Source organism: Triturus cristatus, chromosome 7 (assembly GCF_964204655.1).
Source record: "Triturus cristatus chromosome 7, aTriCri1.1, whole genome shotgun sequence".
NCBI lineage: Eukaryota > Metazoa > Chordata > Amphibia > Caudata > Salamandridae > Triturus > Triturus cristatus.
This window is the reverse complement of record NC_140590.1, coordinates 1,228,852,655-1,228,877,513: the sequence shown is the minus strand read 5'-3', so window position 1 is coordinate 1,228,877,513 and position 24,859 is coordinate 1,228,852,655. Positions and strand designations below refer to the sequence as shown.

General features: G+C 43.7%; 1 protein-coding gene and 1 long non-coding RNA gene across 2 annotated transcripts in view; one reads left to right on the top strand and one right to left on the bottom strand.

Moving 5' to 3' along the window:
• Positions 1–24,859, bottom strand: part of RNF112 (ring finger protein 112) — a 231,936-nt gene that overhangs the window by 37,153 nt on the left and 169,924 nt on the right. The window contains exons 11-12 of the mRNA XM_085618642.1: positions 19,593–19,723; positions 6,163–6,216 (exon numbers count right to left, since the gene is read on the bottom strand). Of these exons, the coding sequence (XP_085474768.1) occupies positions 6,163–6,216; positions 19,593–19,723 (185 nt within the window). The remainder of the gene's footprint in view (positions 1–6,162; positions 6,217–19,592; positions 19,724–24,859) is intronic.
• Positions 1–24,859, top strand: part of LOC146811671 (uncharacterized) — a 143,302-nt gene that overhangs the window by 25,973 nt on the left and 92,470 nt on the right. The gene's annotated exons all lie outside the window — the stretch shown is intronic.

Below are 24,859 nucleotides of genomic sequence, written 5' to 3'. Positions count from 1 at the left end.
TAAAACTGTCAGTGATGCTTTCTCACATTCGGGTTCGCTTCTCGCGGTGATCAGCAGATCATCGACATATTGAAGCAAAGCAGTGTTAACTGGCATGTGGATACTGTCGAGTTCTCGTTTCAGTGCTTGGCTATAGATGCTGGGGCTTTCTGTAAATCCTTGAGGTGCGCGTGTGAATTTAAAGCTACGTCCATTTAAACTAAATCCGAACAAATATTGGCTTTCCGGATCTATTGGGACGCTGAAAAAGGCATTCTTGAGATCAATTACAGTAAAGAATGTTGCTTCGGAATCAATAGTTGTCAGTAATGAAGAGATGTCTGGAACTACGGGGTATTGTGGTACAATACATTTATTTAATTCGCGCAGATCAATAACCAATCGATATACTGGGGAAGCCTTTGGATCAGTTCGTTTAAGAATCGGAATTATCGGTGAATTACATATATTGGAGTCGGTCTCCACAACCACTCCTTGGCCAATAAGCTCGTCAATGATTTGCAGTAAAGCCATTACAGCATCTGGGGGTAACTTGTATTGTCGCATTCGTGGTAGTACCACTCCTGCCTTTAGTGTGACTCGATATGGTGTAATGTTCATGCAACCAACATCTGTAGGGCCTTGTGCCCATAAATGTGTGGGTAAAGTCTGCAGTCGGGGATCCATGTCTCGAGACACATAATGACCTTTGAAATCACGTAAAAACAATCTTACTCCTTCCGGAGAACAACATATTATAGCTCCTAGAGCTTTCAGTGTTTTTATACCTAACAAGTTTTCTGGACATGATTTAGTAAGCAATAAATCTGTAGTTCTGGTCAAGGGTCCTATCGTAAGTGGAAGAGGCTGTGACACTTCATTAACAATAGGTTTTCCTGAAAAACCAAGGGAAATATTCTGTGAGCCTGAGAGGGGTGCCCCTGGAACTTCACTACGTTTTATGGTTGTTCGACTTGCCCCTGTATCGAGTAAAAATTTTCTATCTTGGCCTAATAATTCACTATGTACATAAGGTCCTTCTTGGTCTACAGGGACCTCAATAAGGGGTAAGTCAACTTCCCTCTCTAGGCTGGTTCATGCGTATCGTTGATAATCAGGATAGTCATACTGTGCGGTCTGGTACAGCTGTCGTGTCGTGGTTTGTGTGGCAGCAGCCGGCAGCGCTGGTGCGGCTGGCACAAACTGTATAGACTGTTGTGGAGCTGGCATGGCTTGTGCATGCTGCGGTGCTCCTTGTTCATTCTGATCCTGTCTAAGTGGCCGTGGTCTTTCTTTTGTAATACCTGTGGCGATATTACGCTTCAGGACTGGGCAATCGTGTATGTAATGTCCTGGCTGTTTACAATAGTTGCATGTCCCTTTTATAGGTCCTGCTGAATCACCGGAATGTGTCGTACCCTTTTTATGTCCTTCAGCTGGAACTGTCTGAGAGACTAGCATTTTCATTTTCGTGTCTTTCATGCGTCTTTGTTCATGTTCTTGTTCCTCTCTAATTCTATTGTAATGGTACTGTAACATTTGTAACATTTGTGATGGGGTATTACCTTGCCATGTACTCTCGAATTTTAATACTCTATTCTTCACTTGGGGCAAAGAATTTTCAACTAATTTTGTCACAAACAGATGTGGGTATGACTCGCTACTTGCTTTTATACCACTATTTATACCAAAACATTTTTCGAATCGGGCATAGAAATCACTAGTGTCTTCATCTTGCTTTTGTTTACAGGCTGAAATTGCACCCCAGTCTTCCTTTTTCGTAGTTAATAAACGTGGCAGCACCTGTACTAATAAACCTGGTAGTGCTTTAGTTTTGTCCCCAAGCCCCGAACCTGGACCTCGGGCCCTTTCTTCATTTTCTAATGCTGTCCAATCTATCTTTTGGTCTCCCACCTCCCACTCTTTTTCCTTGAGTTTTTCATAAATGCCAGCAGGCATCAATACCTTTAATATGGTCATAATGTCGGGATAGGTATACTCTCCCATGAGTAACATGTCTTTAATTTCTCGGTGGAAACCCGCTGGGTCTTTGTCATGACTGGGTACCACTTTCTTCATTTCTAACAATTCTATTTTCGATATGGGCGTATATACAAATACACGTTTAAACTGATTGTCCTCGCCCTTTATTGGGTGTACTTCTCGTAAGGGATTCTGTCTGTCCATGTAATACATCGGTCTTTCCTTGATGGGCAATGAAACATGTTCAGGACATACAAAAAGAATGTACTGCCTTCTGGATTCTAGTATTTCCTTAATTAACTTAGTACCTGAACCTTTCCATCTATTCGTGAGTAATTCAGTCAATATATCAGGTAAGGGACCAGGATCTGAATGTTGGCTTTTATATAGTATAAGAAGTTGTTGAATCATATAAATCCCAGCTAAACGCTGTTCATCTGGGGTGAGGTTCAAAAATGTGTGTGCTATTGTATCATCACCATATTTTCCGGGACTGTCAACCCCATGAACGGCTGACCTGGCTAATTCTTGTTCATCCATAGAATCGAGTAAATGATAACCCCTTCGTTCTCGCAGTAATTTGTCAGCGGCTTGGAACGAATGCTCGGGGGACCTTATATTTATTATAGGTGTTTGGAAATTCCTGTTATTATCTGGACATATCGGACGTATCGGATCAGTAAAACATCTGGTACTATTACAAGATCTTCCTCTACCTACATAGGCTATGGTGTCTGACTGTCCTGTGGGCAGTCCTGATCCTTCCTCCTCCTCGTTTTGTTCAAACTGGTCTACCGCTAATCTTTCTTCGTGTAGACGTTCTATTTCTTTACGGATCTTTCTGCACATGGCTATTATACATTTTTGCCTGTCATGTCTCCCTTCTGATATATTCTGGCTCCATCTGGTAAGAGTTTCCATTGTTTCCGGGTCTACCCCCGGTCGGTCTTGATTTCTGATTACGCAATTTATGAGGAAACGTAACAGTTCCCCTTGTATCTCCACTTTCTGGTATTCCATAGCTCTGTTAATACATTCAGAATCTCGCCCTGTCTGGACAAAATGATATATATTATCTAGATGCATCGTCATTCCTGGTAACTTCCCTAAATACACCGCGGCTCGTCTGATACGTAATGATGCCAGGATCATTTCGTCCTCTTTGCCGGGCACAGGGTCATATCTACAATCTATAAGAAGTTCCTTAAGCGTGCGAGAATTTATGAGTTTGGGGGTACGTGGATGTGCTGACTCTTGAAAGGTAAGTTTATTTATTCTGGGTGGCGTAGAAAAAATATTGGTAGCACCTCCGGTAGCCCCGTCTGGAGTATCGGGCGTGAAAGGATTCGTAGAACGTGATACAGCAACTATAGGTGTGGACACAGCTATAGAAGTAGCTGTAGGAACAGATGTGGAAACGGACGTGCTTGCCGGAACTTGTGTCAGGTTTTGTTGTTGTAAAGGTATTGATACAGGATCTTGGCGTTGAACCTCCCCGGCCGACGGTCTGTGTGGGGCGGGGTTAGCATACTCGGGAGCTGCGTCATCTAAATATGAGGAAAGAAAAACATCTTCTGCGGTTCTAGGATGCCCCTTAGGATGTACCTTTATTGGAAATAATGGGGGTGGCAAGTCTTTTGGTATCCCCGCAGTAGCCTTAGGTAATCCCTCGGCCAGAAGGGGATACATACCCTTCATAAGAGCATGTCTTTGTCTGTCTACTTGTTCTGATTTCACTCGTGCACCTTCTTCAATTAATAGATTTTCTCGGACTTCATTTGAATTCTCTTTACTCTTCTCTTCCTGTCTACGTGCTTTTTCTGTACGTCTATACGATTCTTTACGCCATAATTCAATGGCGTCTTTCTGTGATTGTCTAGCTTTCTTTTTCCATAATTCTTCCTCTACTTTCACGATGCACTCTGCATCCCAGGTCCCAGCCGCGGGCCACCTCTGACTTTCTGGTAATTCCTTAGTGTAGTCTACCCATAAATCAAGAAATAATATAGCGTCTAAGCCGTGTTTATGATACATGAAGTACCCTGGAGTGTCCCTAGGAGGAATAGGAACAGCTTCTTCGAGTACCCCTTTTCTAGTTGTGATCTGTCTTAGTTTTGAAAAGAGCGGCATATTGAAAACTGATCTGATACTTGGTTTTGAACAAACTTAATACAATAAAACACAATAATGAACAGTCATTCATACCACATGCAGGACATATCAATACATTTAACATTTAACATTTACATGAGCAACGATGATGATGACGACGATCTAAGAAAACTTAATCACTAAACATAATACTCGGCATTTAACTGAATTATTCTGAATTTATATACTTGATATACTAGATATACTGCTAAACAGTACAGATACACTGCTGAAACAGTGCAGACCGGATTTGTGTACCCAAACCCGTCTGGACCGGCACAACTTATGTGCACGCCAGAACGCCTCCCCAGTAATGGTACTCACCGGGTAGCTCGGAACGGAAGGCCTCGGAAACTGAACTGAACTTGAACCGGACTGGACTCGACTCGAACACTTCGGAAACTGGACTCGACTCGGGACTTCGGAAACTGGTGGGCCTCTGTATACCTCGGATCTCGCTCTCTCAGCTAGGCTCTGGTCGGGATACTTCGCACTTCTCACCGCCTCGTCTGGGTGTTGATCGCAGCCTCAGTCGCCCCCGCTTGACCGGAGGGAGATACAGGAAATCCTGCTGGTACGCGTTGTTGTCCGTCCAGCTGTGGCAGGAGACCGGGCCTGCAACGCACCACCGGCGCGTGAGATGAGAAAGTGTCCCTGTTCGGGCGCCATTTATGTGGTAAATAATTTAATTACCGGGACTTAATTTGATACAGAAACATAATAAAATAGCTCAGTAAATAAGAGGCAGAATCCGTGGTATTAGAGGTTAAGAACGGGCTTTATTCCAATGGACGATTTCGAAATCGTGGACTCCAAGTTCCATCACCACGGAGGCTCAGGAAGTGAAGTACATACATTATTGATAATTATTCACTTTTATACAATAGGCATTACAGTGAAGTAAATGCGAGAGGCGTAACAATTGATAGTGTAGATAAGACATACATACGTAGCAAAAGTAGGTGGAACTGGGAGTAACAAAAAACGTCATTGGTTGTGATGTCACATATGGGTGGACCTATGAAATAATTTCGCAATGTCAGCAGAAATACTTGGCAGAGATGCGCACACAGCAGCATGACGTGTGATTGACGTGCAACTAGGGGGTGAAGGGGACTTGACATTTAACTCTACATGTGGCGACAGATGTCTGGAGGGTCAAGTCAACCTAATCCCAAATCATATCTAACATCCTATGTTTAAAGAACTATGTTATCCAGAAGAGAGGTCTCTTAGAGTAGAATCTTATTCTATACTGACTATACTGACTGTTAGTGCGTGTACAAGCGTCTAAGTGTCTACACTAGATGCGAGGGCAGGAATCTTCCATAGTAACAGGGCTATGAATTACTTGCACGAAGACAGAGAAGCCGGGCCTTTGCTCGGTAGCTGGCAGAATGTTTACTTAAACTACTAGACAGGAATGCATTGGGCAGGAATCGGAGCAGATAATTTCGAAGGTGAAATACAGTTCTTGGCAGGCAGCAAGCTGATGTCAGGCTTCGTGAGCCGCGCAGGGAATGAGACAAAGTTCATGGTCACAGATGCAGGCTCGGACTGGAGCTTCAGAGACAGAAAGCAAGAAAAGCTTGATGACAGAATCAGGGCCTACTCGTCTGAACTGTAAAATGGCATAAGTGAATCATATAAAGGCGGTGGCCTTTCGTACTTAGGAATGGAATATCCGGCCCATTCATGGCGGATCTGAAAGAGGACATGTTAACGGTGGACGCACATGTATTTGCGTCTTCATAACTGGAACTGGAGGGAACATACATGTACTTGTAACATGTACATAGAACCGTTGGGGTCCAAGATAGGGGACATAACTGACCAGAAAAATCCATATTTCCACAGAACAACAGAGACATCTAGATCATTAGACAGATAAGCAGAGGAAAGGAGAGAAAAAAGGCACCCGTTCAACGTTTATGATGGGCAGGCAGAACAGATATCCAAGGATAAAGCATACAGACTGTTGGAGCTGGGAACAGCATGTACCCAAAGGATGTTGTTCAAAACATAAAATAAAAGAACAATAAACATTACCTCTAAAGGGGACGAAAAGCTATACTCATTTTTCTTCATCAGCTCCACAAATTTCTGGAATAAAGAACAAAGAGGAGAATGAAAAAACCCACAAATGACAGCACAATCACAACTCAGAAACGAAAAACATATGCATATTCTGCTAGTGTAAGGCAGCGAAGGGATACATTTTGATCAGTGCTGGGCAAGGACAGAAGCAACCATAAATTGTCTGTTGAGTTACTATTGCCACAGGTGTGAGTGTCACATCTTTTGGACCTTTCTGGCATTAAAAGGATTCAGAACTCTACTTTAATAGCAAAACAGATAAAGCATTCTTCAAATAAGTACACAGATTAACATAAAAGCAGATATATGCGGGTCTGAGCCTCCAAGACTTTGTCAGTGGGATGGCTGTTACACCAAGAAGAGCATCAGACACTATGTATACGAAGAATGACATTTTCCGTCCTTCATCTCCATTACAAGGTACAGAATAGATTCAATCATTCCATGCATTATGGTAATGACGGGAAATGTCTTGTGTTCATTTAAGGTAAGAAGACTACTCCAGTTCTGTAGGAGAGGAATCCCTTTCCCCATTTTGTGGCTAATATGGTGGTATGTTGTCAGTATTGGCCATTTCCCCATATACACTACAGCAGGCGCTGGTGGGCCATTCAAAACACAGCACTGGGCCAAGGCATGCTGCAGAGTCCTTCCTCAGTGGCTAGGTAGATGGGTGGACACAAGATTTGTCCTGAAGCCAAGGAGAGACATGCTTCTGACATGCTTCTGAGTTGGCAGCTCAGCGACAGAGAAGTAGTGAGAGTCACCTGACTCATCCCCATTTGAAAAGCATATTGAGGACCAGTAGGAAGAAAGTAGCAACCCTTCTCCAAAAAAACTCCTTCCTCCGAAACCAAACTAGACAGCAAGTGGGGAAACACGAGTCCATTTATAAGATTGTCTTAAGTGATATAAGTATATAAGAGGAAATAAAAATAGATGATTGGATAAAGACTACTGCAGGAGAATCAATCGGCTATTTTGGCTCTAGTTTTGAGGTTGAATTGAATACTAGTATATTTTCTACAAGTTGATTAAGATCCCCATGTGCAAGAAGAAGTGTTTATTGGGTCCTGAAGTTCATCGAAGTACAAAATAAGAAAAATCTCACTGATACAATCGGTCACTTCGCTTCCGGACTCCACCACATTGTTATCACATTGTTTGTTCACATGCTATTCAATAATTAATCTCAGATTCTAGATAGTAGTAAGTAGGGCATAAGTACAGTTGATGCGCTTAGGAGCAGAGCTCCTCCACGCACAAACCCAATTTTATGCTTCCAGAAGACAGGTGATGGCCTAATGAGTGATTGAAAGGACTGGGTAGCTGCGCTGAATCTGAGAATGGCTTTGTTTCCCTTTGTAGAGCCTTGATCCTTGTGCCAACCAAATGACGACATAACAGCGACATAGATCCCTCGCGGCTCCATAACAGACGCTGCCGTGACGCGACCGGATCTCCGCCTCCACACTAGTTTCGAGCCCTGACAACCTCTCATGATGTAGAGAGGTGAAAACTAGGTTTTTAGTGCCCCTGTGAGACACTGATGCTTAACTCTACATTGTAGCTTTCTGTGGCCTGGTGCTGAGTTTGGGCCTCAGTTACAGCTGAACATTTCTCTGATGTACAACATGGTGATTTCTACATGCAGGATTCTAATGTTGTTTAACATATCCACTAAAAGTATAAAACTCAGCTGTGTCAATGATATGCTTTCGTATACAGTATACAGTTGGTACAAAAATGAAATTATAAGGAAGTCGACACCGGTAGTTCCATGAGAGTTGTTTTATGTGAGTAGTATTTCATCAACAGGTCACTACCTGTGACTCTTCAGGGCCTGACATATTGATATATGACAGTCAAAATAACAGAAAGGATATTTCTGGGTAAAAGGAACCCAAACAAAACAAAGATGACACATGATATTATGAAAACAAGATCAAAAGGAAAGCTAGAAAAGCGGTCATAACGTAGTCATGGTAGTGTATAGAATAAAAAGGGTTGAGAGGACTCAGAGTAAACAGTCAAAACTAATGCGGGGATTCCCTGGAAAAAAGGCAAGGATGTACTGAAAGTGGTTGTCGGTCATGGCTAAGCTCATGAATCAGTAGCACTTAACGTTGAATGAAAGTGAGACAACAGCAAGATCATGGAGGGGTCTTAAGTGCCCAGGAAGTATTGTAATTCATAGTCAGTGTTCTGGCCATATCTCACAGTGTGTAGGAGCATGAGCCAGGTAGCCTCGAGGCGTCTAAGTCTGAGTTCACGATTTCCCCCCCTTATGTTAGGTTGAACGAGGTTGTGTTGCTCCCACTTGCTCTAGTCAAACAGTTACGCGTTCTGTTTGTCATGATCACGTTCTAATGCGAATCTTAGCATGTTTTAACCCATTCCAAAGGGACATTTGTTCTGATGAGATTTTTTCTTTTGATGTATATATTATGATGCGTGCAGCTTCCAGCTGCGAGCCACTTTTCTTTTAGCTTTTCTTCTTTAACAGGTTTCTTTAGGGTTTCCACAGTTAGTAGGGTGTTGTGTAAAGTCACCCCACTATTTACACTGATGAACATTGCGTACCCTTTTGACATTATGTTTTCCAAATTTTGATTATGTTGTATCATATTGTTCCCAGTCCTGAAGAGTCACAGGTAGCGACCTGTTGACGAAACACGTGTCGGCTGGCGTTGTTTGCTTTAACGAAATATTATTCATATAAAACAACTCTCATGGAACTACCGGTGTCGACCTCCTTATAATTTCATTTTTGTACCAACTGTATACTGTATACGTGTGCCCAGGACTTGTTTTGTGATTGTATTTTTATGGGCTTTTAGCTCAGAACTTATACAGGGGTTTTGGGTCTTCCCCTGACCTGGTTGCACCGTGAAGCATTTGTTCTTCGTTCCCTTAGTACACTGCACCGTTAACCTGCTTGAGCACCACTGACCTGCTCCTTCAAAAACCCTTTGCAGAGACCACATTTTATTTTAAAGACCTGACTTTTTCTTCATTATCACATTTGAGAGCACATTCAAAATTGCGAGTTCAACATTTCTGCTATACAAAAATCCTCTTCTGTTTGATTCAATAGACTAAACGTTTGCTCCATGTATAATAAGAACCTGCCCACATATAGGGTATATGTGATACCCGACATGTCTCTTAGTTCACTGATAGCATTGCCATTAAGGCAGGGGCAGAAGTGTTTCTCAGTTCATGTTTAAAAACTCACTTTTTTATAAATGTATCACTAAAGCAAGATGAGGTAGCACCCTTTCATTTACAGAGAGTACATTTCCAATGAAAATGATCTGTGACAATTGGGTTTCGGCATATTTATCATTCTGAACATTAACAAGAAAAGTGTTCTAAGTTGTTTTATTCCCATTAAAATATTTTTTTCATCACATTGAATTACAAAAAAATGGGCTTTCATAACTATTGAAATATAGTGTGAAATGTTTGTACAGTTCACTTATTAGCTATCTAAATGTTGTTTTTGAAAAAAACCTGACACTCTACAGCCTTTCATTTCACACTCTTTGTACAGCACATTTAAGTATCCTTCTCTGCAAACCTTTTACAAACAATTGATAAAATAATGTCAAGTTTTATTTGGATTTTGCCATATTTGGATAGTGCTTTGGACAGAATATTGGCATGTGTTTATAGACCGAACACAGCCCACAAATGTATGAAACACCTGATCTCATCTCTAGGATTAAATGGCCTAGTATGCCTCCATAATCCCACTGGAAGTGCATTTACATTCTACTCACAGCCACCTAAAGTATTCACGAGAATAGATTAACTTCTTACAAATCAACATCTGACATCTGTATTGACCAATCCCAAAATCAAGCCAATTTTAATCTCGGGCCATGCATGCAGCTTCATCGAGCTAAACTTTACTAATACTGGACCCACAGACAAAACATGGAGGATGAATGAAGAAGCACTGAAAGATGATGACTCAACAGACCCAATCCTATCCTCAATTATCAACATTTTTGAGGACATCAGATCTGATAGTATTTCACCAGAAATCATCTGGGATACTATGAAAGCAACAATACGCGAAGTAATGATTGGGATTATGGCTAAAAAAAAAAAAATACTAAATACCAAAATAGTCTCCCTGGAATTAGAGACTGGGAAGGTAGAAAATGATTTAATACGAACCAGATATTACTTAGAATATAACAAAATTCTTTGTCAAAGAGCTCACAAATGGGTTACCAGTCTGAAGTCTAGAAATGTAGTGGAGTGAAACATAGCAGGCAAATTCATGGTTAACCGCCTTAAATTTACGAACAATAAATCACACATTGCGGAGAGGAGATCAGGTGTTTCATACGTTTGTGAGCTTTGTTTAGTCTATAAACACATGCCAATATTCTGTACAAAGCACTATCCATAAGTATCATAAAATCCTAATAAAATTTGGCATTATTTTATCAATTGTTGTTAAAAAGTTTGCTGAGACGAATAATTTAAACACACTTGAGTAGAAATTTATTTGAGAGGATATCATAATTTTGACGTATTCTGATCTCCCCACCAAGTGATGAACTTAGGGGACCCTGCTTCTGTTAATGATTTAATTTTGTTAAATACTTCTAATTGTTCCTTTGTAAGGTCTATGTTCTTTTAAATTCTATTCCTAAATCTTTAAGTTGATTTGCTTGCCCCTTAAGCCGCGATTAACTAAATTATACTTGGGTGGCATAAGGCATTTATAGGAAAAAAAATTGTTTCACATTTTCTTAGCACTGAATGCAGGAAAGTCAACGAGACTCAAACAAACCTTTCACTGCATCCAGTGCCGTTGCCATGGAGGGGGTGTGCAGTAAAAGAGTCTTTCCAGGGACGTGAGTAAATAATCCTATGTTATCCGATGCATATATACCTTTAATAAAAACAGGCAATGATTATGGCTTCTGAGGCCATACCTTTAACTTTCCCAGAAGTGCTAAATTGTGTAAAAAGAGTTTCCAAGTGTGGGAAGGAATATGCTACTTACCAGTATGCATCTGTTCTTGGCATGTAGAGCTGCAGAGTTGTACACTTAGCATAGGTCGCCATCTGGTGTTGGGCCCGGATGTTTGCAGTTTGTTTTTCTTCTTGGACAGTCTTTGGAAGTCACGAGTTTGGTGACTCCTCCTTCGGTCCGTACTGCGCATGGGCTTCGGCTCCATCCTCAGATTGTTTTTCGCCAACAGGGAAATGATGGAGCGTAGTAATAACAGTGAGAAACCCATGTGTTGTATCTAAATAAGATGCACTGGAACGGATACAGGTAGCCGGGGAGGCGGGTGGGCGTGTACAACTCTGCAGCTCTACATGCCAAGAACAGATGCATACTGGTAAGTAGCATATTCCGTTCGAGGCATATGAGCTGCAGATTGTACACTTAGCATAGATTATATAGCAGTACCCAACCTTAGCGGCGACCACCGGTATCCGTTGCAGCTGTTTGAAAAAGTGTCTTTAGTACAGCCTGGCCCACCCTAGCTTGCTGCTTGGAATGCACATCTACACAGTAGTGTTTTGTGAAGGTGTGCGGTGTAGACCATGTGGCTGCCTTGCAGATGTCATCTAAGGGTATATTCCCTAGAAAAGCCATAGAAGCCCCTAACTTTCTTGTAGAGTGGGCTTTAGGGGGAACAGATAATGTTCTCTTTGCCTTTTGATAGCAAATTTGTATGCATTTTACAATCCACCTAGCTATCCCTGATTTTGAAATGGGGTTGCCTTTATGTGGTGGAGAGAAGGAAACGAACAATTGTTTAGTCTTCCTGAAGGGTTGCGTTCTTTGTATGTAGTATAGTAACGCCCTTTTTACATCAAGTGTGTGTAAGGCCCTTTCTGCAACAGATTGGGGTTGCGAAAAGAAGACAGGTAATTCCACTGATTGATTGAGGTGGAAGGGGGAAATGACTTTGGGCAGAAACTTCGGATTTGTGCGAAGTATGACCTTGCTGTGATGCATTTGTTTGTAGGGTTCCTGTATGGTGAACGCTTGTATTTCACCAACCCTTCTAAGGGAAGTGATAGCTACAAGGAAAGCTGTTTTCCAGGTGAGAAACTGTAGCTCACATTTGTGCATTGGTTCGAAGGGCGGACCCATTAGTCGTGTAAGAACTAAATTTAGATTCCATACAGGGGAAGGTGGTGCCCTGGGAGGAATTACTCGTTTAAGGCCTTCCATGAAGGCTTTAATAGCGGGCACTCTGAAGAGTGATAAATGCTGCCTGTTTTGTAGATAAGCAGCGATCGCTGCTAGGTGTAGGCGTATGGATGAATATGCCAGGTTACACCTGTGAAGATGGAGCAGATAGCATATGATGTGCTGTATGGATGCATCTAGGGGGTTGATTGTATTGTTACGGCAGTAAATTACAAATCTTTTCCACTTTGCGGCATAGCATGCTCTAGTGGTAGGACGTCTGGCTTCCATGATGATGTTCATGCAATCAGGGGGAAGATTAAGGTATCCGAATTCTAAGATTTCAGGAGCCAGATCGCCAGGTTGAGCTGAGCTGGGTCCGGGTGCCTGATTTCTCCATGGTTCTGGGTTAGGAGGCATGGGGACACGTGCAGTTTTTGATGTGGTACCACTGATAGTTGTAGTAGCGTGGTGTACCACGGCTGCCTGGCCCATGTTGGAGCTACCAGAATGAGTGTGAGGGAGTGCTGTTGTAGCTTCCTGACCACTAATGGAATTAGTGGGAGAGGTGGAAAGGCGTATGCAAATCTGCCTGACCAGTTCATCCATATCGCATTGCCCTTGGACAATGGGTGTGGGTATCTGGCGGCGAAGCTTGGGCATTTTTTGTTTTCGTGGGTGGCGAAGAGGTCTATTTGAGGATGCCCCCACTGTTTGAAGAATGGGTGAAGAACTTGTGGATGCAGTTCCCATTCGTGTAGTTGTTGCGTTTGTCTGCTGAGCAGATCTGCTATGGTGTTTTGTACTCCTGGAACGTGCTGTGCCAGGAGAAAGATGTTTTGGGGAATTGCCCATCTCCATATGCTCTGGGCTAAGCGGGAGAGCTGGGGAGAGTGTGTCCCCCCCTGTTTTTGTATATAATACATCGCAGTCATGTTGTCTGTGCGAATGAGGACTGCTTTGCCCGAAATTTGTTTTTGGAAAGATTTTAGGGCTAGAAAGATCGCCAAGAGCTCCAGATGGTTGATGTGGAGCGATTTTTGCTGTGGCGTCCATAGACCTTGCATTGTGAGGTGTAGGAGGTGCGCTCCCCAGCCGGAGAGCGATGCGTCCGCTGTTAGAATCACCTGAGGAACCGGGTCCAGGAACGGCCGTCCTTTGGAAAGGTTTGTGGTGTTCCACCACTGCAGAGAGTGATGTGTGCGGCCGTCCACCAACACCAGATCCGTCAGCTGACCCTGGGCCTGGTTCCACTGTTGTGCTAGGCACTCTTGAAGTGGACGCATGTGGAGTCTTGCATGGGGCACTATAAATATGCAAGACGCCATCATTCCTATGAGCTTCATGAACACTCTTGCTGGAAGAGAGTGTTGGGGAAGGAATGTTTTGCGTAAGGCTTGAATGCTTGTGATTCTGGCTGAGTTTGGATAGGCAATACCTTTGGAGGTGTCTATAGTGGCCCCGAGATATTGCTTTGTGTGAGATGGTATGAGGTGGGACTTTTGGTAGTTCACCGTGAAGCCTAGCTGGTGGAGCAGTTGGATGGTGCTGTTTGTATGTTGCACACATTGGTGGTAGGACGTGGCTTTTATCAGCCAGTCGTCTAAGTAAGGGAAGACGTGAATGTGTTGACGTCTGAGGTGTGCTGCTACTACTGCTAGGCATTTGGTAAACACTCGTGGTGCAGTGGTGACCCCGAAGGGGAGAACCGTGAATTGGTAATGTTGCCCGTCTACCACGAACCTGAGGTATTTCCTGTGAGAGGGGTGTATTGGAATGTGAAAGTATGCGTCTTTCAGATCCAAGGTTGTGAGAAAGTCTCCCTGGCAGAGGAGTGGGAGGACTTGTTGTAGAGTGACCATGTGAAAATGGTCTGAGTGTATGTAGGCATTTAGAGGCCGGAGGTCCAGAATGGGTCTGAGGGTCTCGTCTCTCTTTGGTATTAAGAAATATAGAGAGTAGACCCCTAGATTTCGTTGGTTGACGGGGACCTGCTCTATAGCATGTTTTTGCAGGAGTGAAAGTACCTCTTGTTTGAGCAGTGTGGAATGTTCTTGAGACATTGGACGGTGCCTTGGTGGGATATTGGGTGGGGTAGATGTTAGCTCTAGACAGTACCCTGACCGAATGATTTGGGTCACCCATTTGTCCGATGTTATGGACTCCCATACGTGGATAAAGTTTTGTAGTCTGCCCCCGACCGGAGTGGAATGGTCTGGGGGGAGCGGAGGGGAGTCATTGTGCGGGGGGGGTGGCAGAACGGGTGTTGTTGGTTTTGCCCCTGCCCTTATTGTTGTTACCCCTGTAACCACCTCTCTGATTGCCCTTTGAAAAGGTATTTTGAGGAGGGGACTTGTAGGAGGTAGAGGCGTTATCGGTGGAGGAGCCTCTGCCTGTGCCACGAAAGGACGAGCGTCGAAAGGAACGTTTGGAGGCTTGTGTTTGGAGTGCCCCCATAGACTTTGCTGTGTCTGTGTCTTTCTTCATCTTTTCGAGCGCTTCGTCTACCTTTGGCCCAAAGAGTGTTTCCTGGTCAAAGGGGTGATTGAGTATGGATGCCTGGACTTCAGGCTTGAACCCTGAGATCCTGAGCCAGGCGTGGCGGCGAAGCAGGACACTGGTATTTATGGCCCTAGAAGCAGTGTCGGCTGCATCGAGGGCACACTTAATGGAGGTGTTTGTAATTAGTTTACCCTCCTGTATGAGGTCATGAGCCTTGTGCTTGTATTTTTCTGGAAGGTGCTGCATAAGAGCCTCTAGTTCGTCATAGTGTGCTCTATCATATCGCGCAAGCAGTGCTTGTGTGTTTGCAATGCGCCACATGTTTGCAGCTTGGGAGGCGGTGCGTTTACCAGACGCGTCCAGAAGTTTAGATTCCTTGTCTGGCGGTGGGGCATCTCCTGAGGATTGGGAGTTAGCCCGCTTTCTAGCTGTGGAGACAACTAGGGAATCTAGGGGAGCAGGGCCCTTGATGTAAGCAGGGTCTGTGGGTGCCGCCTTGTACTTCTTCTCTATTCTAGGGTTCAGTACTCTGGCTCTGACAGGGTCTTTGAACACCTCTGTAGCGTGCTTGGTGACACCCTTAAGCATGGGTAAAATGGAAGTAGATTTGTCTTGTATATCAAATGTATCCAGTAGGAAGTCTTCTTCTACTGGTTCACTGTGCATGTCCACCCCATGGTAGTGTGCTGCTCTCTGCACTAAATGATGAAACCCTAAGGAGTCCTCTGGAGGAGACGGCCTTGATGGGTATAGGTCGTCCTGAGGTACATTGGGTATATCAGGGTTATTGTAATCCTCCCATGGATCTGGGGTCCCTGGTGGAGTGGGATCCATTGGGGCGTCCGCCGGGTAATTGTCCGGGTCCCCATCATCCGGATCTGGGGATGGGGCCGGATCGTAGTGAGGTAAAGGTGGCGGAGACCTGTGAGGTGGAGGCGGTGGAGGAGGTGGAGGGGGTAGGGGAGGCGGTGGTGGGGAGGGCACTTTGAGGGGAGAAGTAGCAGAGTCCTTCCTTTTGGGTGGAGGAGGAGGAGCCGGAGCATCAAGGCGTCTTTTCTTGGTAGTTAAAGTCAAAAGCCCAGTCTTTGGATCTTTGGACAAAGTCTTTTGTAAAGGGTCTGGTGTAAACAGAGCCAACGGTGTCGAGTCGTCTGTCGGCACCGGTGATTTCGGAACCGGGGGTTTCGATGGTCTGTGTGCGCCATGCTTTTTTGAGGTCTCCGGGTGTTTCGGCGTCGAATGATGTTTCGGCGCCGGAGCGTCGGTGCCGACAGATTTGTGTTTGGTCGGCACCGAGTGTCCAGGCTTCGGCACCGGTGGTTTCAGAGTCGAGCTGGATTTTGCAGTCTTCGGTGCCGGATGCTGTTTTTCGGCACCGGGTGTCGGCTGGCTCGATCCCGAGCTGCCATGAGACTTTGGGTGCTTCGACACCGGGCCCGAAGGTGGGGTGATCGAAGTTTTGGTTTTGGTTTTGCCCAGGCCGGCAGGCGAGGGAGTAACCTGAGTCTCTTTGGTTTTCGGCGCGGGGGTGGGAGGGGGCATAGTACTCACGGCCCGCTGCGCTGGTGTAACGTCCTCCACGTCGGAGTCGTCGGCCTCGGAAGCGCTGACGACGTCTTCCTCCTGCTCGGTGTGTGTTTGCCCCGAAGCTTCGGCGTCGTCTCCGAAGATGTCCGGTGGAGCTGCAGAGGATGAGTGCGCCATGGTGCGTCGAGCTCTTCGATCTCGGATGGTCTTCTTCGATCGAAAAGACTTGCAGGCGGGGCAGTCTCTAGCCTCGTGTTCCGGAGAGAGGCAAAGGTTACACACCTGATGGAGGTCGGTGTGGGGAAATTTAGACCCACATTTTGGGCACTTTTTGAACGGAGTCCTTTCCATCGGCCGGGACCGGAGTCGCGGAGGGCCCGAAGGCCGGTGTCGATGTACGGGATGGAGAAAGTGCCGCTTCGAGAGATGAAGATGATGAAGGAACTCGAAGAATCGAGGATTTTCCGTCGAGGCTGGAACCGTAGAAGTTCGAAGCCGGAGCACGAAGTATCACATCCGAGCCCGATGGCGGAAAAAAACAATCTGAGGATAGAGCCGAAGCCCATGCGCAGTACGGACCGAAGGAGGAGTCACCAAACTCGTGACTTCCAAAGACTGTCCAAGAAGAAAAACAAACTGCAAACATCCGGGCCCAACACCAGATGGCGACCTATGCTAAGTGTACAATCTGCAGCTCATATGCCTCGAACAGGGTGCGTTTTGTAGTTTATTTTATAGAAAGATGCTGGAAGGCCATTAGGCCCTGGGGTGTTCCCCATCTTTAGTGATTTATAGCCTTGCAAATTTTGGATAATTGTATCTCGTCGTTTAATTCTATTTTATCCAAAAGATGTAGCTTTTCCAGATACCTACTGCACTCTTCTATGCTGTTGGTCCTATTTGGGTTAGAAAATGCAGAGTAGAATGCCTGAACCACCCTCATAATAGCTTTACTATTTGAACGCATAGTGCCAGGCACACACATTCCGGATTGCATAGTATTTTTAGCGACAGTAGCTAACCTACGTCAGGTGGCTAATAGACACTATGATGCTCTTGAAAAACTGAATAACTGAATACCCTCATAAATAAAAATATGATTGGAAAATGGAAGTTTTTAAGTGATATATCTAATATTAGATCCCCTACGGATGAAGAGTTGACCAAAATCTAGAGAAATCAGTTAAGACATAAGATCTACCCTCTACTGTTTTAGTCTAAATTTTAGGCTCTAAATCACTGCTACTGGTCACCTGGGAGTCTATTTAAACAAGGGCTATCGGAGCCTTTATCAAAACCACTATGGAACAAACGTGACCTCTATTTAGAAATGTCTAAAACTCTGTAGTACCAGACAAAGTCTACCCCGCAGCGCACCCCTCCAATAGAAGCAGAATGCTTAAGGTATCTCCAACCTCCCTGTCACCCCCCTTCCTTTGCCCACGCCATAATTGACAGCTCAAACAGACTTACTATCTGACTTATCTCACCAAAACCAGGTTGGTTCTAATATACATTCTTCTACACTATCTTTTTCTCTTTCTTTCTTATTTTACATACTATTCTCATCTCTTTTCCTTTTTAGATATATGCATGGGTCTGATTAGCGGTATGCTAGTCTACAATTAAAATGTTTATAACTATAGGAAATAATATCAATTTATTAGGTAATCATTCTATCCTATACCCATTCTTCTAGACTACATACATTTTATAACTTTTGACATCTATACAATGTTAATGTATGTACTGCTTAATATTTCTTGTCACTGATTATCGTTAAAACAATAAAATATATACGTAAAAAGTAACATGTTATTATATTTTCAGAATTGTACAGCACAACTCCTGATGAAGCCTAAGAGTAAGTGTGAAATGCACAGACAAATAAGTGATGTACAAAAAAGGCTTGAATTCATTTAAATTTTGATTGATAAATGCTCTCTCTCCGAAAATATAAATGGCACTAAATATATTTAAAGTGGAACAGATGTAAATAAAAGTTTGAAGAATGCTACTTGTCCAAAGCATCATTTGAGGAATTAAATGACAAGGAGTTTTAATGGGAATTTCATACTTTCAAACTGACTGAACTTTAATATGGTAGACCTTGAGCCAGATGCAAAGGAGCACACACACGTATATGGAAGAGAAACCAGATCTAGCTGTTTAAATGTTTTGGGTGTCAGGGCATTTTCCTGGCACACCCATATGATGATTAAAGCAAATCATATCAAAAATATATAAAACTTTGAAAAAAGTCTAAGAAAATATGTTTTAAAAAAAACTGAGAACAGAGTATTCAGGATTGCTCATGGAGTAGACTTTTTAGAAGCGACAGTGGGAACCTCACTGGCGTCAAGATGTAATGGTGAAGTCAACATGGCATACTGACCTATGACCCTTTTTCCCATTAGACAGGAAGGTAACAATGAGGAGTCAGTTATGCATCTTCATATTATCTAAGTATAATGCTAAAACCTACCTCTAATGCTGGGACCATTGCTATCTGTTAAACTCTACATTTAGTTAGAGAGGTTTGGTGGCCTGCTGTGTAATACTTTCGAAGTAGGACAGAAGCCATGACATATCCACGTAATGAGGCTAAATGCAAGGGTCACAATATCGTGATTTGTGCTAACATTTGAGTGGTTGCTTTCTCTTCAAGGAGCAGAACCTCTTATTTGCATAATAAACTGTTTAATTGTTAAGACTGAAATGGGCAAGATCTAGATATCATATACTAAAAAACTATTAATAAATACATTTGGAGCTTGTGGTCACCCTATTCAACGTTCATTCTTTTCAAGCATTTGTTTTTGGAGTTAATCATTTGTACTGTCCATCGTTATGTTCCATTAACGTTCAATGTACATATTAGTGAGGATGGTCGGTTACTGTATTCCTGTTAAAGCTCTTAGAAGCCTACTACAGCTCAGAAAGGCACACACTCTCAGGAGCATACTAATCAGTATAAGCTAGGGGCTTTGACCGCTCTGAGAGAATTCTGAACAGCTCCTTAAGCAATAGGTTGTCATGAAAAACATCTCACTGTTTTTTGTCTCTTTCTTACAGGAAGTGTAATAGCTCTTTGGGTTAGGGTGCCTCTTGCCTGAGACTCTGACCTCTAACTCAATAGAGCATCCTAGTGCCTGTCCATTCACTGAGTGCCTCTTACCTTTATTTTCTCTGCCAATTTTCCAGCTGTCAGTTTGAACCCCCTGTTGTCCACCTTCACATGACTGAGAGCTGAGTTCACCAAGCTGTTGATATATGTCTTCAGAGTGTCTCGAAAGTCGTCATCCATATCTTTGACAGAAAGAGAGAGAGAGGACAAGCAAATAAATCAGACCTCTGTTTAGAGATATTTCATACATGTGACATAATAATTCACTCATCTTAGCCTAAAATGATATTATAAGAGCACCGTTGCCCATATGTCTTCAGGTCATCAGGGCAATACGTTTCCTGTGCTGGGGCTCGTGGGCAAAAAACATGGACTGAAATGCATCCCAGACTAATTACCAGTGCCTGCTCAAGGTTTTCATCTATCACTTTTTGTTTTTTCTATGTCAGATGCCCCAAGTCTCACGGGTAAAGCCAGACATGGCTCCTGTGCACTCTGTGCCACGGGACTCAAGCTGCACCTTCCTGATGAGGCCAGAAACCCCCAGCTGGGGTTGCCTATGCTCCTGCGGAGTAGAGATATGGCCTGGCAATGTGGGCTAGAGTTGACTGATCATATTGCAGCAGGACCAAGTCTGATTTGCATATGGCTGCAACTTGAACTATATTTAGGAGTTCAGGATTATTTTAGGGGTTGGAGGAGGAAACTATGGAAGAGTGGGTGTAGGACAGCCGTATTTACTGCATGGTCATCCCGGATTTTCCTTCTTTAGCTGGACTGTATATTTTTGCAAACCAGTAGTAAAGTGCCTGTGCTGCCCCTTTGTACGTTGTTGAAATGGCATATGCCTAATCGGCATACTTAACTTGCCTAGAAGTCCCTAGTATATGGTACAAAGAGTACCAAGGTCCTAGAAGTTAAATGAAACTAGTGGGCTGCAGCATCTATTGTACCTTCCACTACAGTGGCAGTGCAAACATGGCTCAAGGGCTACCACTGTAGCAGTGTAAAAAGAGCAATTTGGCCTGTCAAAGTAAACCCTTTTGACAGGTAAAAACCTTCCTTTTAAATATTAATAGGTCACCCCTATGTACGCCTTGTAGCCCAGACGGCAGAGTGCATGGTATTCAAAAGTAGAGCATGTCAAAATTTAATGTTAACATGTCCTTACAGTGACTAGCACCCAAACACTATTTTTACAGTGGGCTGGCTGGCTGGCCGATAGCGAAACACTGGCAAGCTATGTACCATTCTAATACTGTATTTAGGGATTATGGGTCAGCCAGAAAAAGAATATGTTATTTAGCCAGTAAGCATCTGATCGTGGCATGGAGTGCTGTAGATTCACATACTCTGGATACTTCTGCCATCTAGTGTTGGGTCTGGATGTGTGCAATTTGTTTTTCTTGGATGAAGACTATTGAGTCATGAGACAAAGTGACTCCTCCTCTCAGTGATAATGCGCATGGGCATCAACTCCATTGTTAAATTGTTTTTCCATAGGTGGGTAAGAATGGAGTGAGAGTAAGTATAAGTAAAGAGATGTCCATGCAAATAAAATAGCATAAAAAAACTGCAATGGCCACAGGTGTCCGGGGAAGAGGGTGGGTGCATGTGAATCTACAGCACTACATGCCACAAACAGATGCTTACTGGGTAAGTAACATATTCTTTTTCCGTTCGAGGCATGTGAGGCTGTAGATACACATGCTTTGCATAGACTATAAAGCAGTCCCTCTCCAAAAACGGTGGCTAACCTGTGGATGTTGTAGTTGTTTGAAAGAGAGTACATAGCACTGCCTGACCTACATTGGCTTGATGGCGTGCCGGGACATCCACACAATAATGTTTGATGAAAGTGTGTGGTGTAGACCATGTAGCTGCCTTACAATTACCAAGTATTGGGATATTGCCTGGAATAGCCATGAAAGCCCCTATATTATGAGTAGAGTGTGTAGACAAAGTCCTTTTAGTTTCGACATAACATGTCTGAATGCATTTAATTATCCATCTAGAAATGCCTGACTTAGATATGGGCTTTCCTTTGTGAGGGGTCGAAAAAGCAAGATTTGGTTAGTCATATGGAACTCTTTAGTTCTGTCAATGTATTACATAAGAGCTCTTTTGACACCTAGAGTATGAAGAGCTCTTTCTGCAATTGAATCTGGTAGCGGTAATAAAACCGGTAATTCAACTGACTGATTGAGGTGGAAAGGTGAAACCACTTTTGGAAGGAATGTTTGGTTGGCTCTAAGGACCACCCTATCTCTGTGTAGATAGGAGAAAGGCTCTTCCAAGGTTAATGTCTGGAGCTCACTGACATGCCTAAGTGATGTGATAGTCACCAAAAAAGCAACCTTTCAAGATAAGAATTGGAGGGGACAGTTATGCAATGGTTCAAATGGTGGACCCATACGTTTGGTAAGTACAATATTGAGATTCCATGCAGGTGGGACACTGGGTGGAATAACTCTTTTAAGGCCTTCCATAAATACCTTCATAACTGGTATCTTGAACAAAGATAGGTGTTGCCTGTTTTGTAGATAGGCAGCAACTGCAGCTAAATATGAAGTCTAAGCCAGGCCAGAGGTTTGCAAATGAAGAAGGTAGCAATCAATGTTTTGCACAGTTGCATCAAATCAAATGGATTCCTTTGTTTACTGTGACATGAGGAGACAAATCTTTTCCACTTTGCTCTGTAACATGCTCTAGGTGTAGGTCTACGAGTCTCCTTAAGAATATTCATACATTCAGGTGGGAGATTAAGGTAACCAAATTCTGACCTCAGGAGCCAAATCGCAAGGTTGAGCTCCTTAGTATTTGAGTGCCTGGTTTCTGTATGGTTCTGAGCGAGAAGGTACCAGTTGAAGGAAAGCTAATCGTGGGGGAACTACAGAGTTAGAGCAGTGTAGTGAACCATGGTTGGGGAGCCCAAGCGGGAGCTACTAGAACGAGGGTCAGAGACTTTTGCCTGAGCTTCTGAACCACAAACGGCAGAAAAGGGAGAGGTGGAAAAGCATAGGCAAATATCCCTGACCAGTTTATCCATAGACTACTGCCCTTGGATAGTAGATAGTGGACCAAGACAACCTTGCCTGCCAGGTGAGTTAGAAATGCTTTCAATGCTAGGTGAACATTTTGAAGTTCGAGGTAGTTGATGTGGAGACCCTGGTGTTTGGTATCCCAGAGACCCTGAACTGTGAGATCCTATAGGTGGGCACCCCATCCTGTAAGGGATGCATCTGATGTGAGAATGCTGGAGAACAGGGTCGAAAAACGTCCGCCCCTTTGATAGGTTTTGTGTATTCCACCACTGCAGAGAGCAATGAGTGCGGCTGTCTACCAACCCTAGATCTTGTGTAGCTGACCCTGTGATTGAGACCATTGGCATGCCAGACATTCTTGCAGAAAGTGCAAATGTAGTCGAGCATGTGGAACTATTGCAATGTAAGATGCCATCATGCCAAAGAGTTGCATAACTTTCTTGACTGTTATGTGTTGATTGGGTTGAAACTGCTGTAGTAGTGTTTGGATGTTTTAAATCCTGACCACATTTGGGTATGCCAAACCTAACTGTGTGTTTAGTATGGCCCCTTAATAAGGCTGAATCTGTAAAGGTTGAAGGTGTGATTTCTGTATGTTGACAGTAAACCCAGTTGATGGAAAAGATGGAGAATAGTGCGGGTCTGTTGTTGACACATGAGAAGTGTACTGGCTTTGATAAGCCAATCATCCAGATATGGGAAGACATGAATGTTTTGTCTGTGGAGATGTGCTACTACTGCTGCTAGGAATTTAGTGAACACATGGGATGCGGCAGTGACTCTGAGTGGGAGCTCTTTGAACTGGTAATGCCTCCCAGCTGTAACAAACCTGAGGTACTTGCGATGAGCTGGATGGATTGAGATGTGGAAGTAAGCATCCTTTAAGTCTAGTGCTGACATAAAGTTGCCCTGTTGGAGCAGCGGGATCACATCCTGAAGAGTAACCATATGGAAGTGTTCTGATAGAATGTAATGATGTTAAGGGCCTGAGATCTAAGATTGGCCACAGTGAGTTGTCTTTTTGGGAATTAGAAAGTAAAGGAAGTACACTTCCGAACTTTGATGATGAAAAGGGACGGGCTCTATGTCTTCTTTGAGCAACAATCTACACCTTTTGTTTGGGCATGATTTGATGTTATATTGAGAGATTGTGTCTGCGAGGTGGAATGCTTGAAGGTGTGGTGATGAGCTCCAGGCAATAACCATGTTGGATAATTCCAATACCCACTGATCTTATGTTATAGTTTTCCAAGTGGGGAATTGAATATGCTACTTACCAGTATGCATCTGTTCTTGTCATGTAGGGCTGCTGACATTCATATCTGTGCATAGATAGCCGCCTAGTGTTGGGTCCGGATGTTTGCACGTTGTTGTCCTGGAAGAGTCTTCGAAGTATCACGAGATAGGTGACTCCTCCCCTGGACCACAGTGCGCATGGGCATCCTCTCCATCCTTAGATTGTTTTTCGCCATTGTGGCAGTGATGGAGTAGATACAGTAAGTGATGACCATACTATACAGTGATTCTGAGAGCTGCAGCTGCTACAGGCGCCGGGGAGGAGGGTGGGCGATATGAATGTCAGCAGCCCTACATGCCAAGAACAGATGCATACTGGTAAGTAGCATATTCAGTTCGAGGCAGGTGGGCTGCTGAATTCATATCTCTGCATAGAATACATAGCAGTACCTCCTATTAGCGGCGGCTACCCGTGCCAGCTGCAGCAGTCTGAAAAAGAGTTTTGAGAACAGCCTGTCCTACAGCTGCCTGCTGTTTTGAGTGTACATCTACACAGTAGTGTTTGGTAAATGTATGTATAGTGGACCATGTGGCTGCTCTACATATTTCCTGTAAAGGAATGTTTCCCTAGGAAAGCCATGGACGCCCCTAACTTTCGTGTTGAGTGGGCTCGTGGGGGAATCGTTAATGTGCGTTTAGCTTTTAGATAGCAAATTTGAATACATTTAATGATCCATCTGGCTATACCTGCTTTGGAAATGGCGTTGCCCTTGTGTTGTGGAGAAAAGGCAACGAAAAGTTGTTTTGTCTTCCTAAAGTCCTTAGTTCTGTCTATATAGTACATGAGGGCCCTCTTTACATCTAGTGTATGGAGCATTCTCTCTGCGACATTCTGTGGATTTTGAAAGAAAACAGGCAGTCAATAGTTTGATTCATGTGGAACTGCGATATCACTTTGGGCATGAATTTGGGGTTGGTACAGAGTACAACCCTGTTTGCGTGAACCTGTATGAATGGCTCTTGAATGGTTAGTGCCTG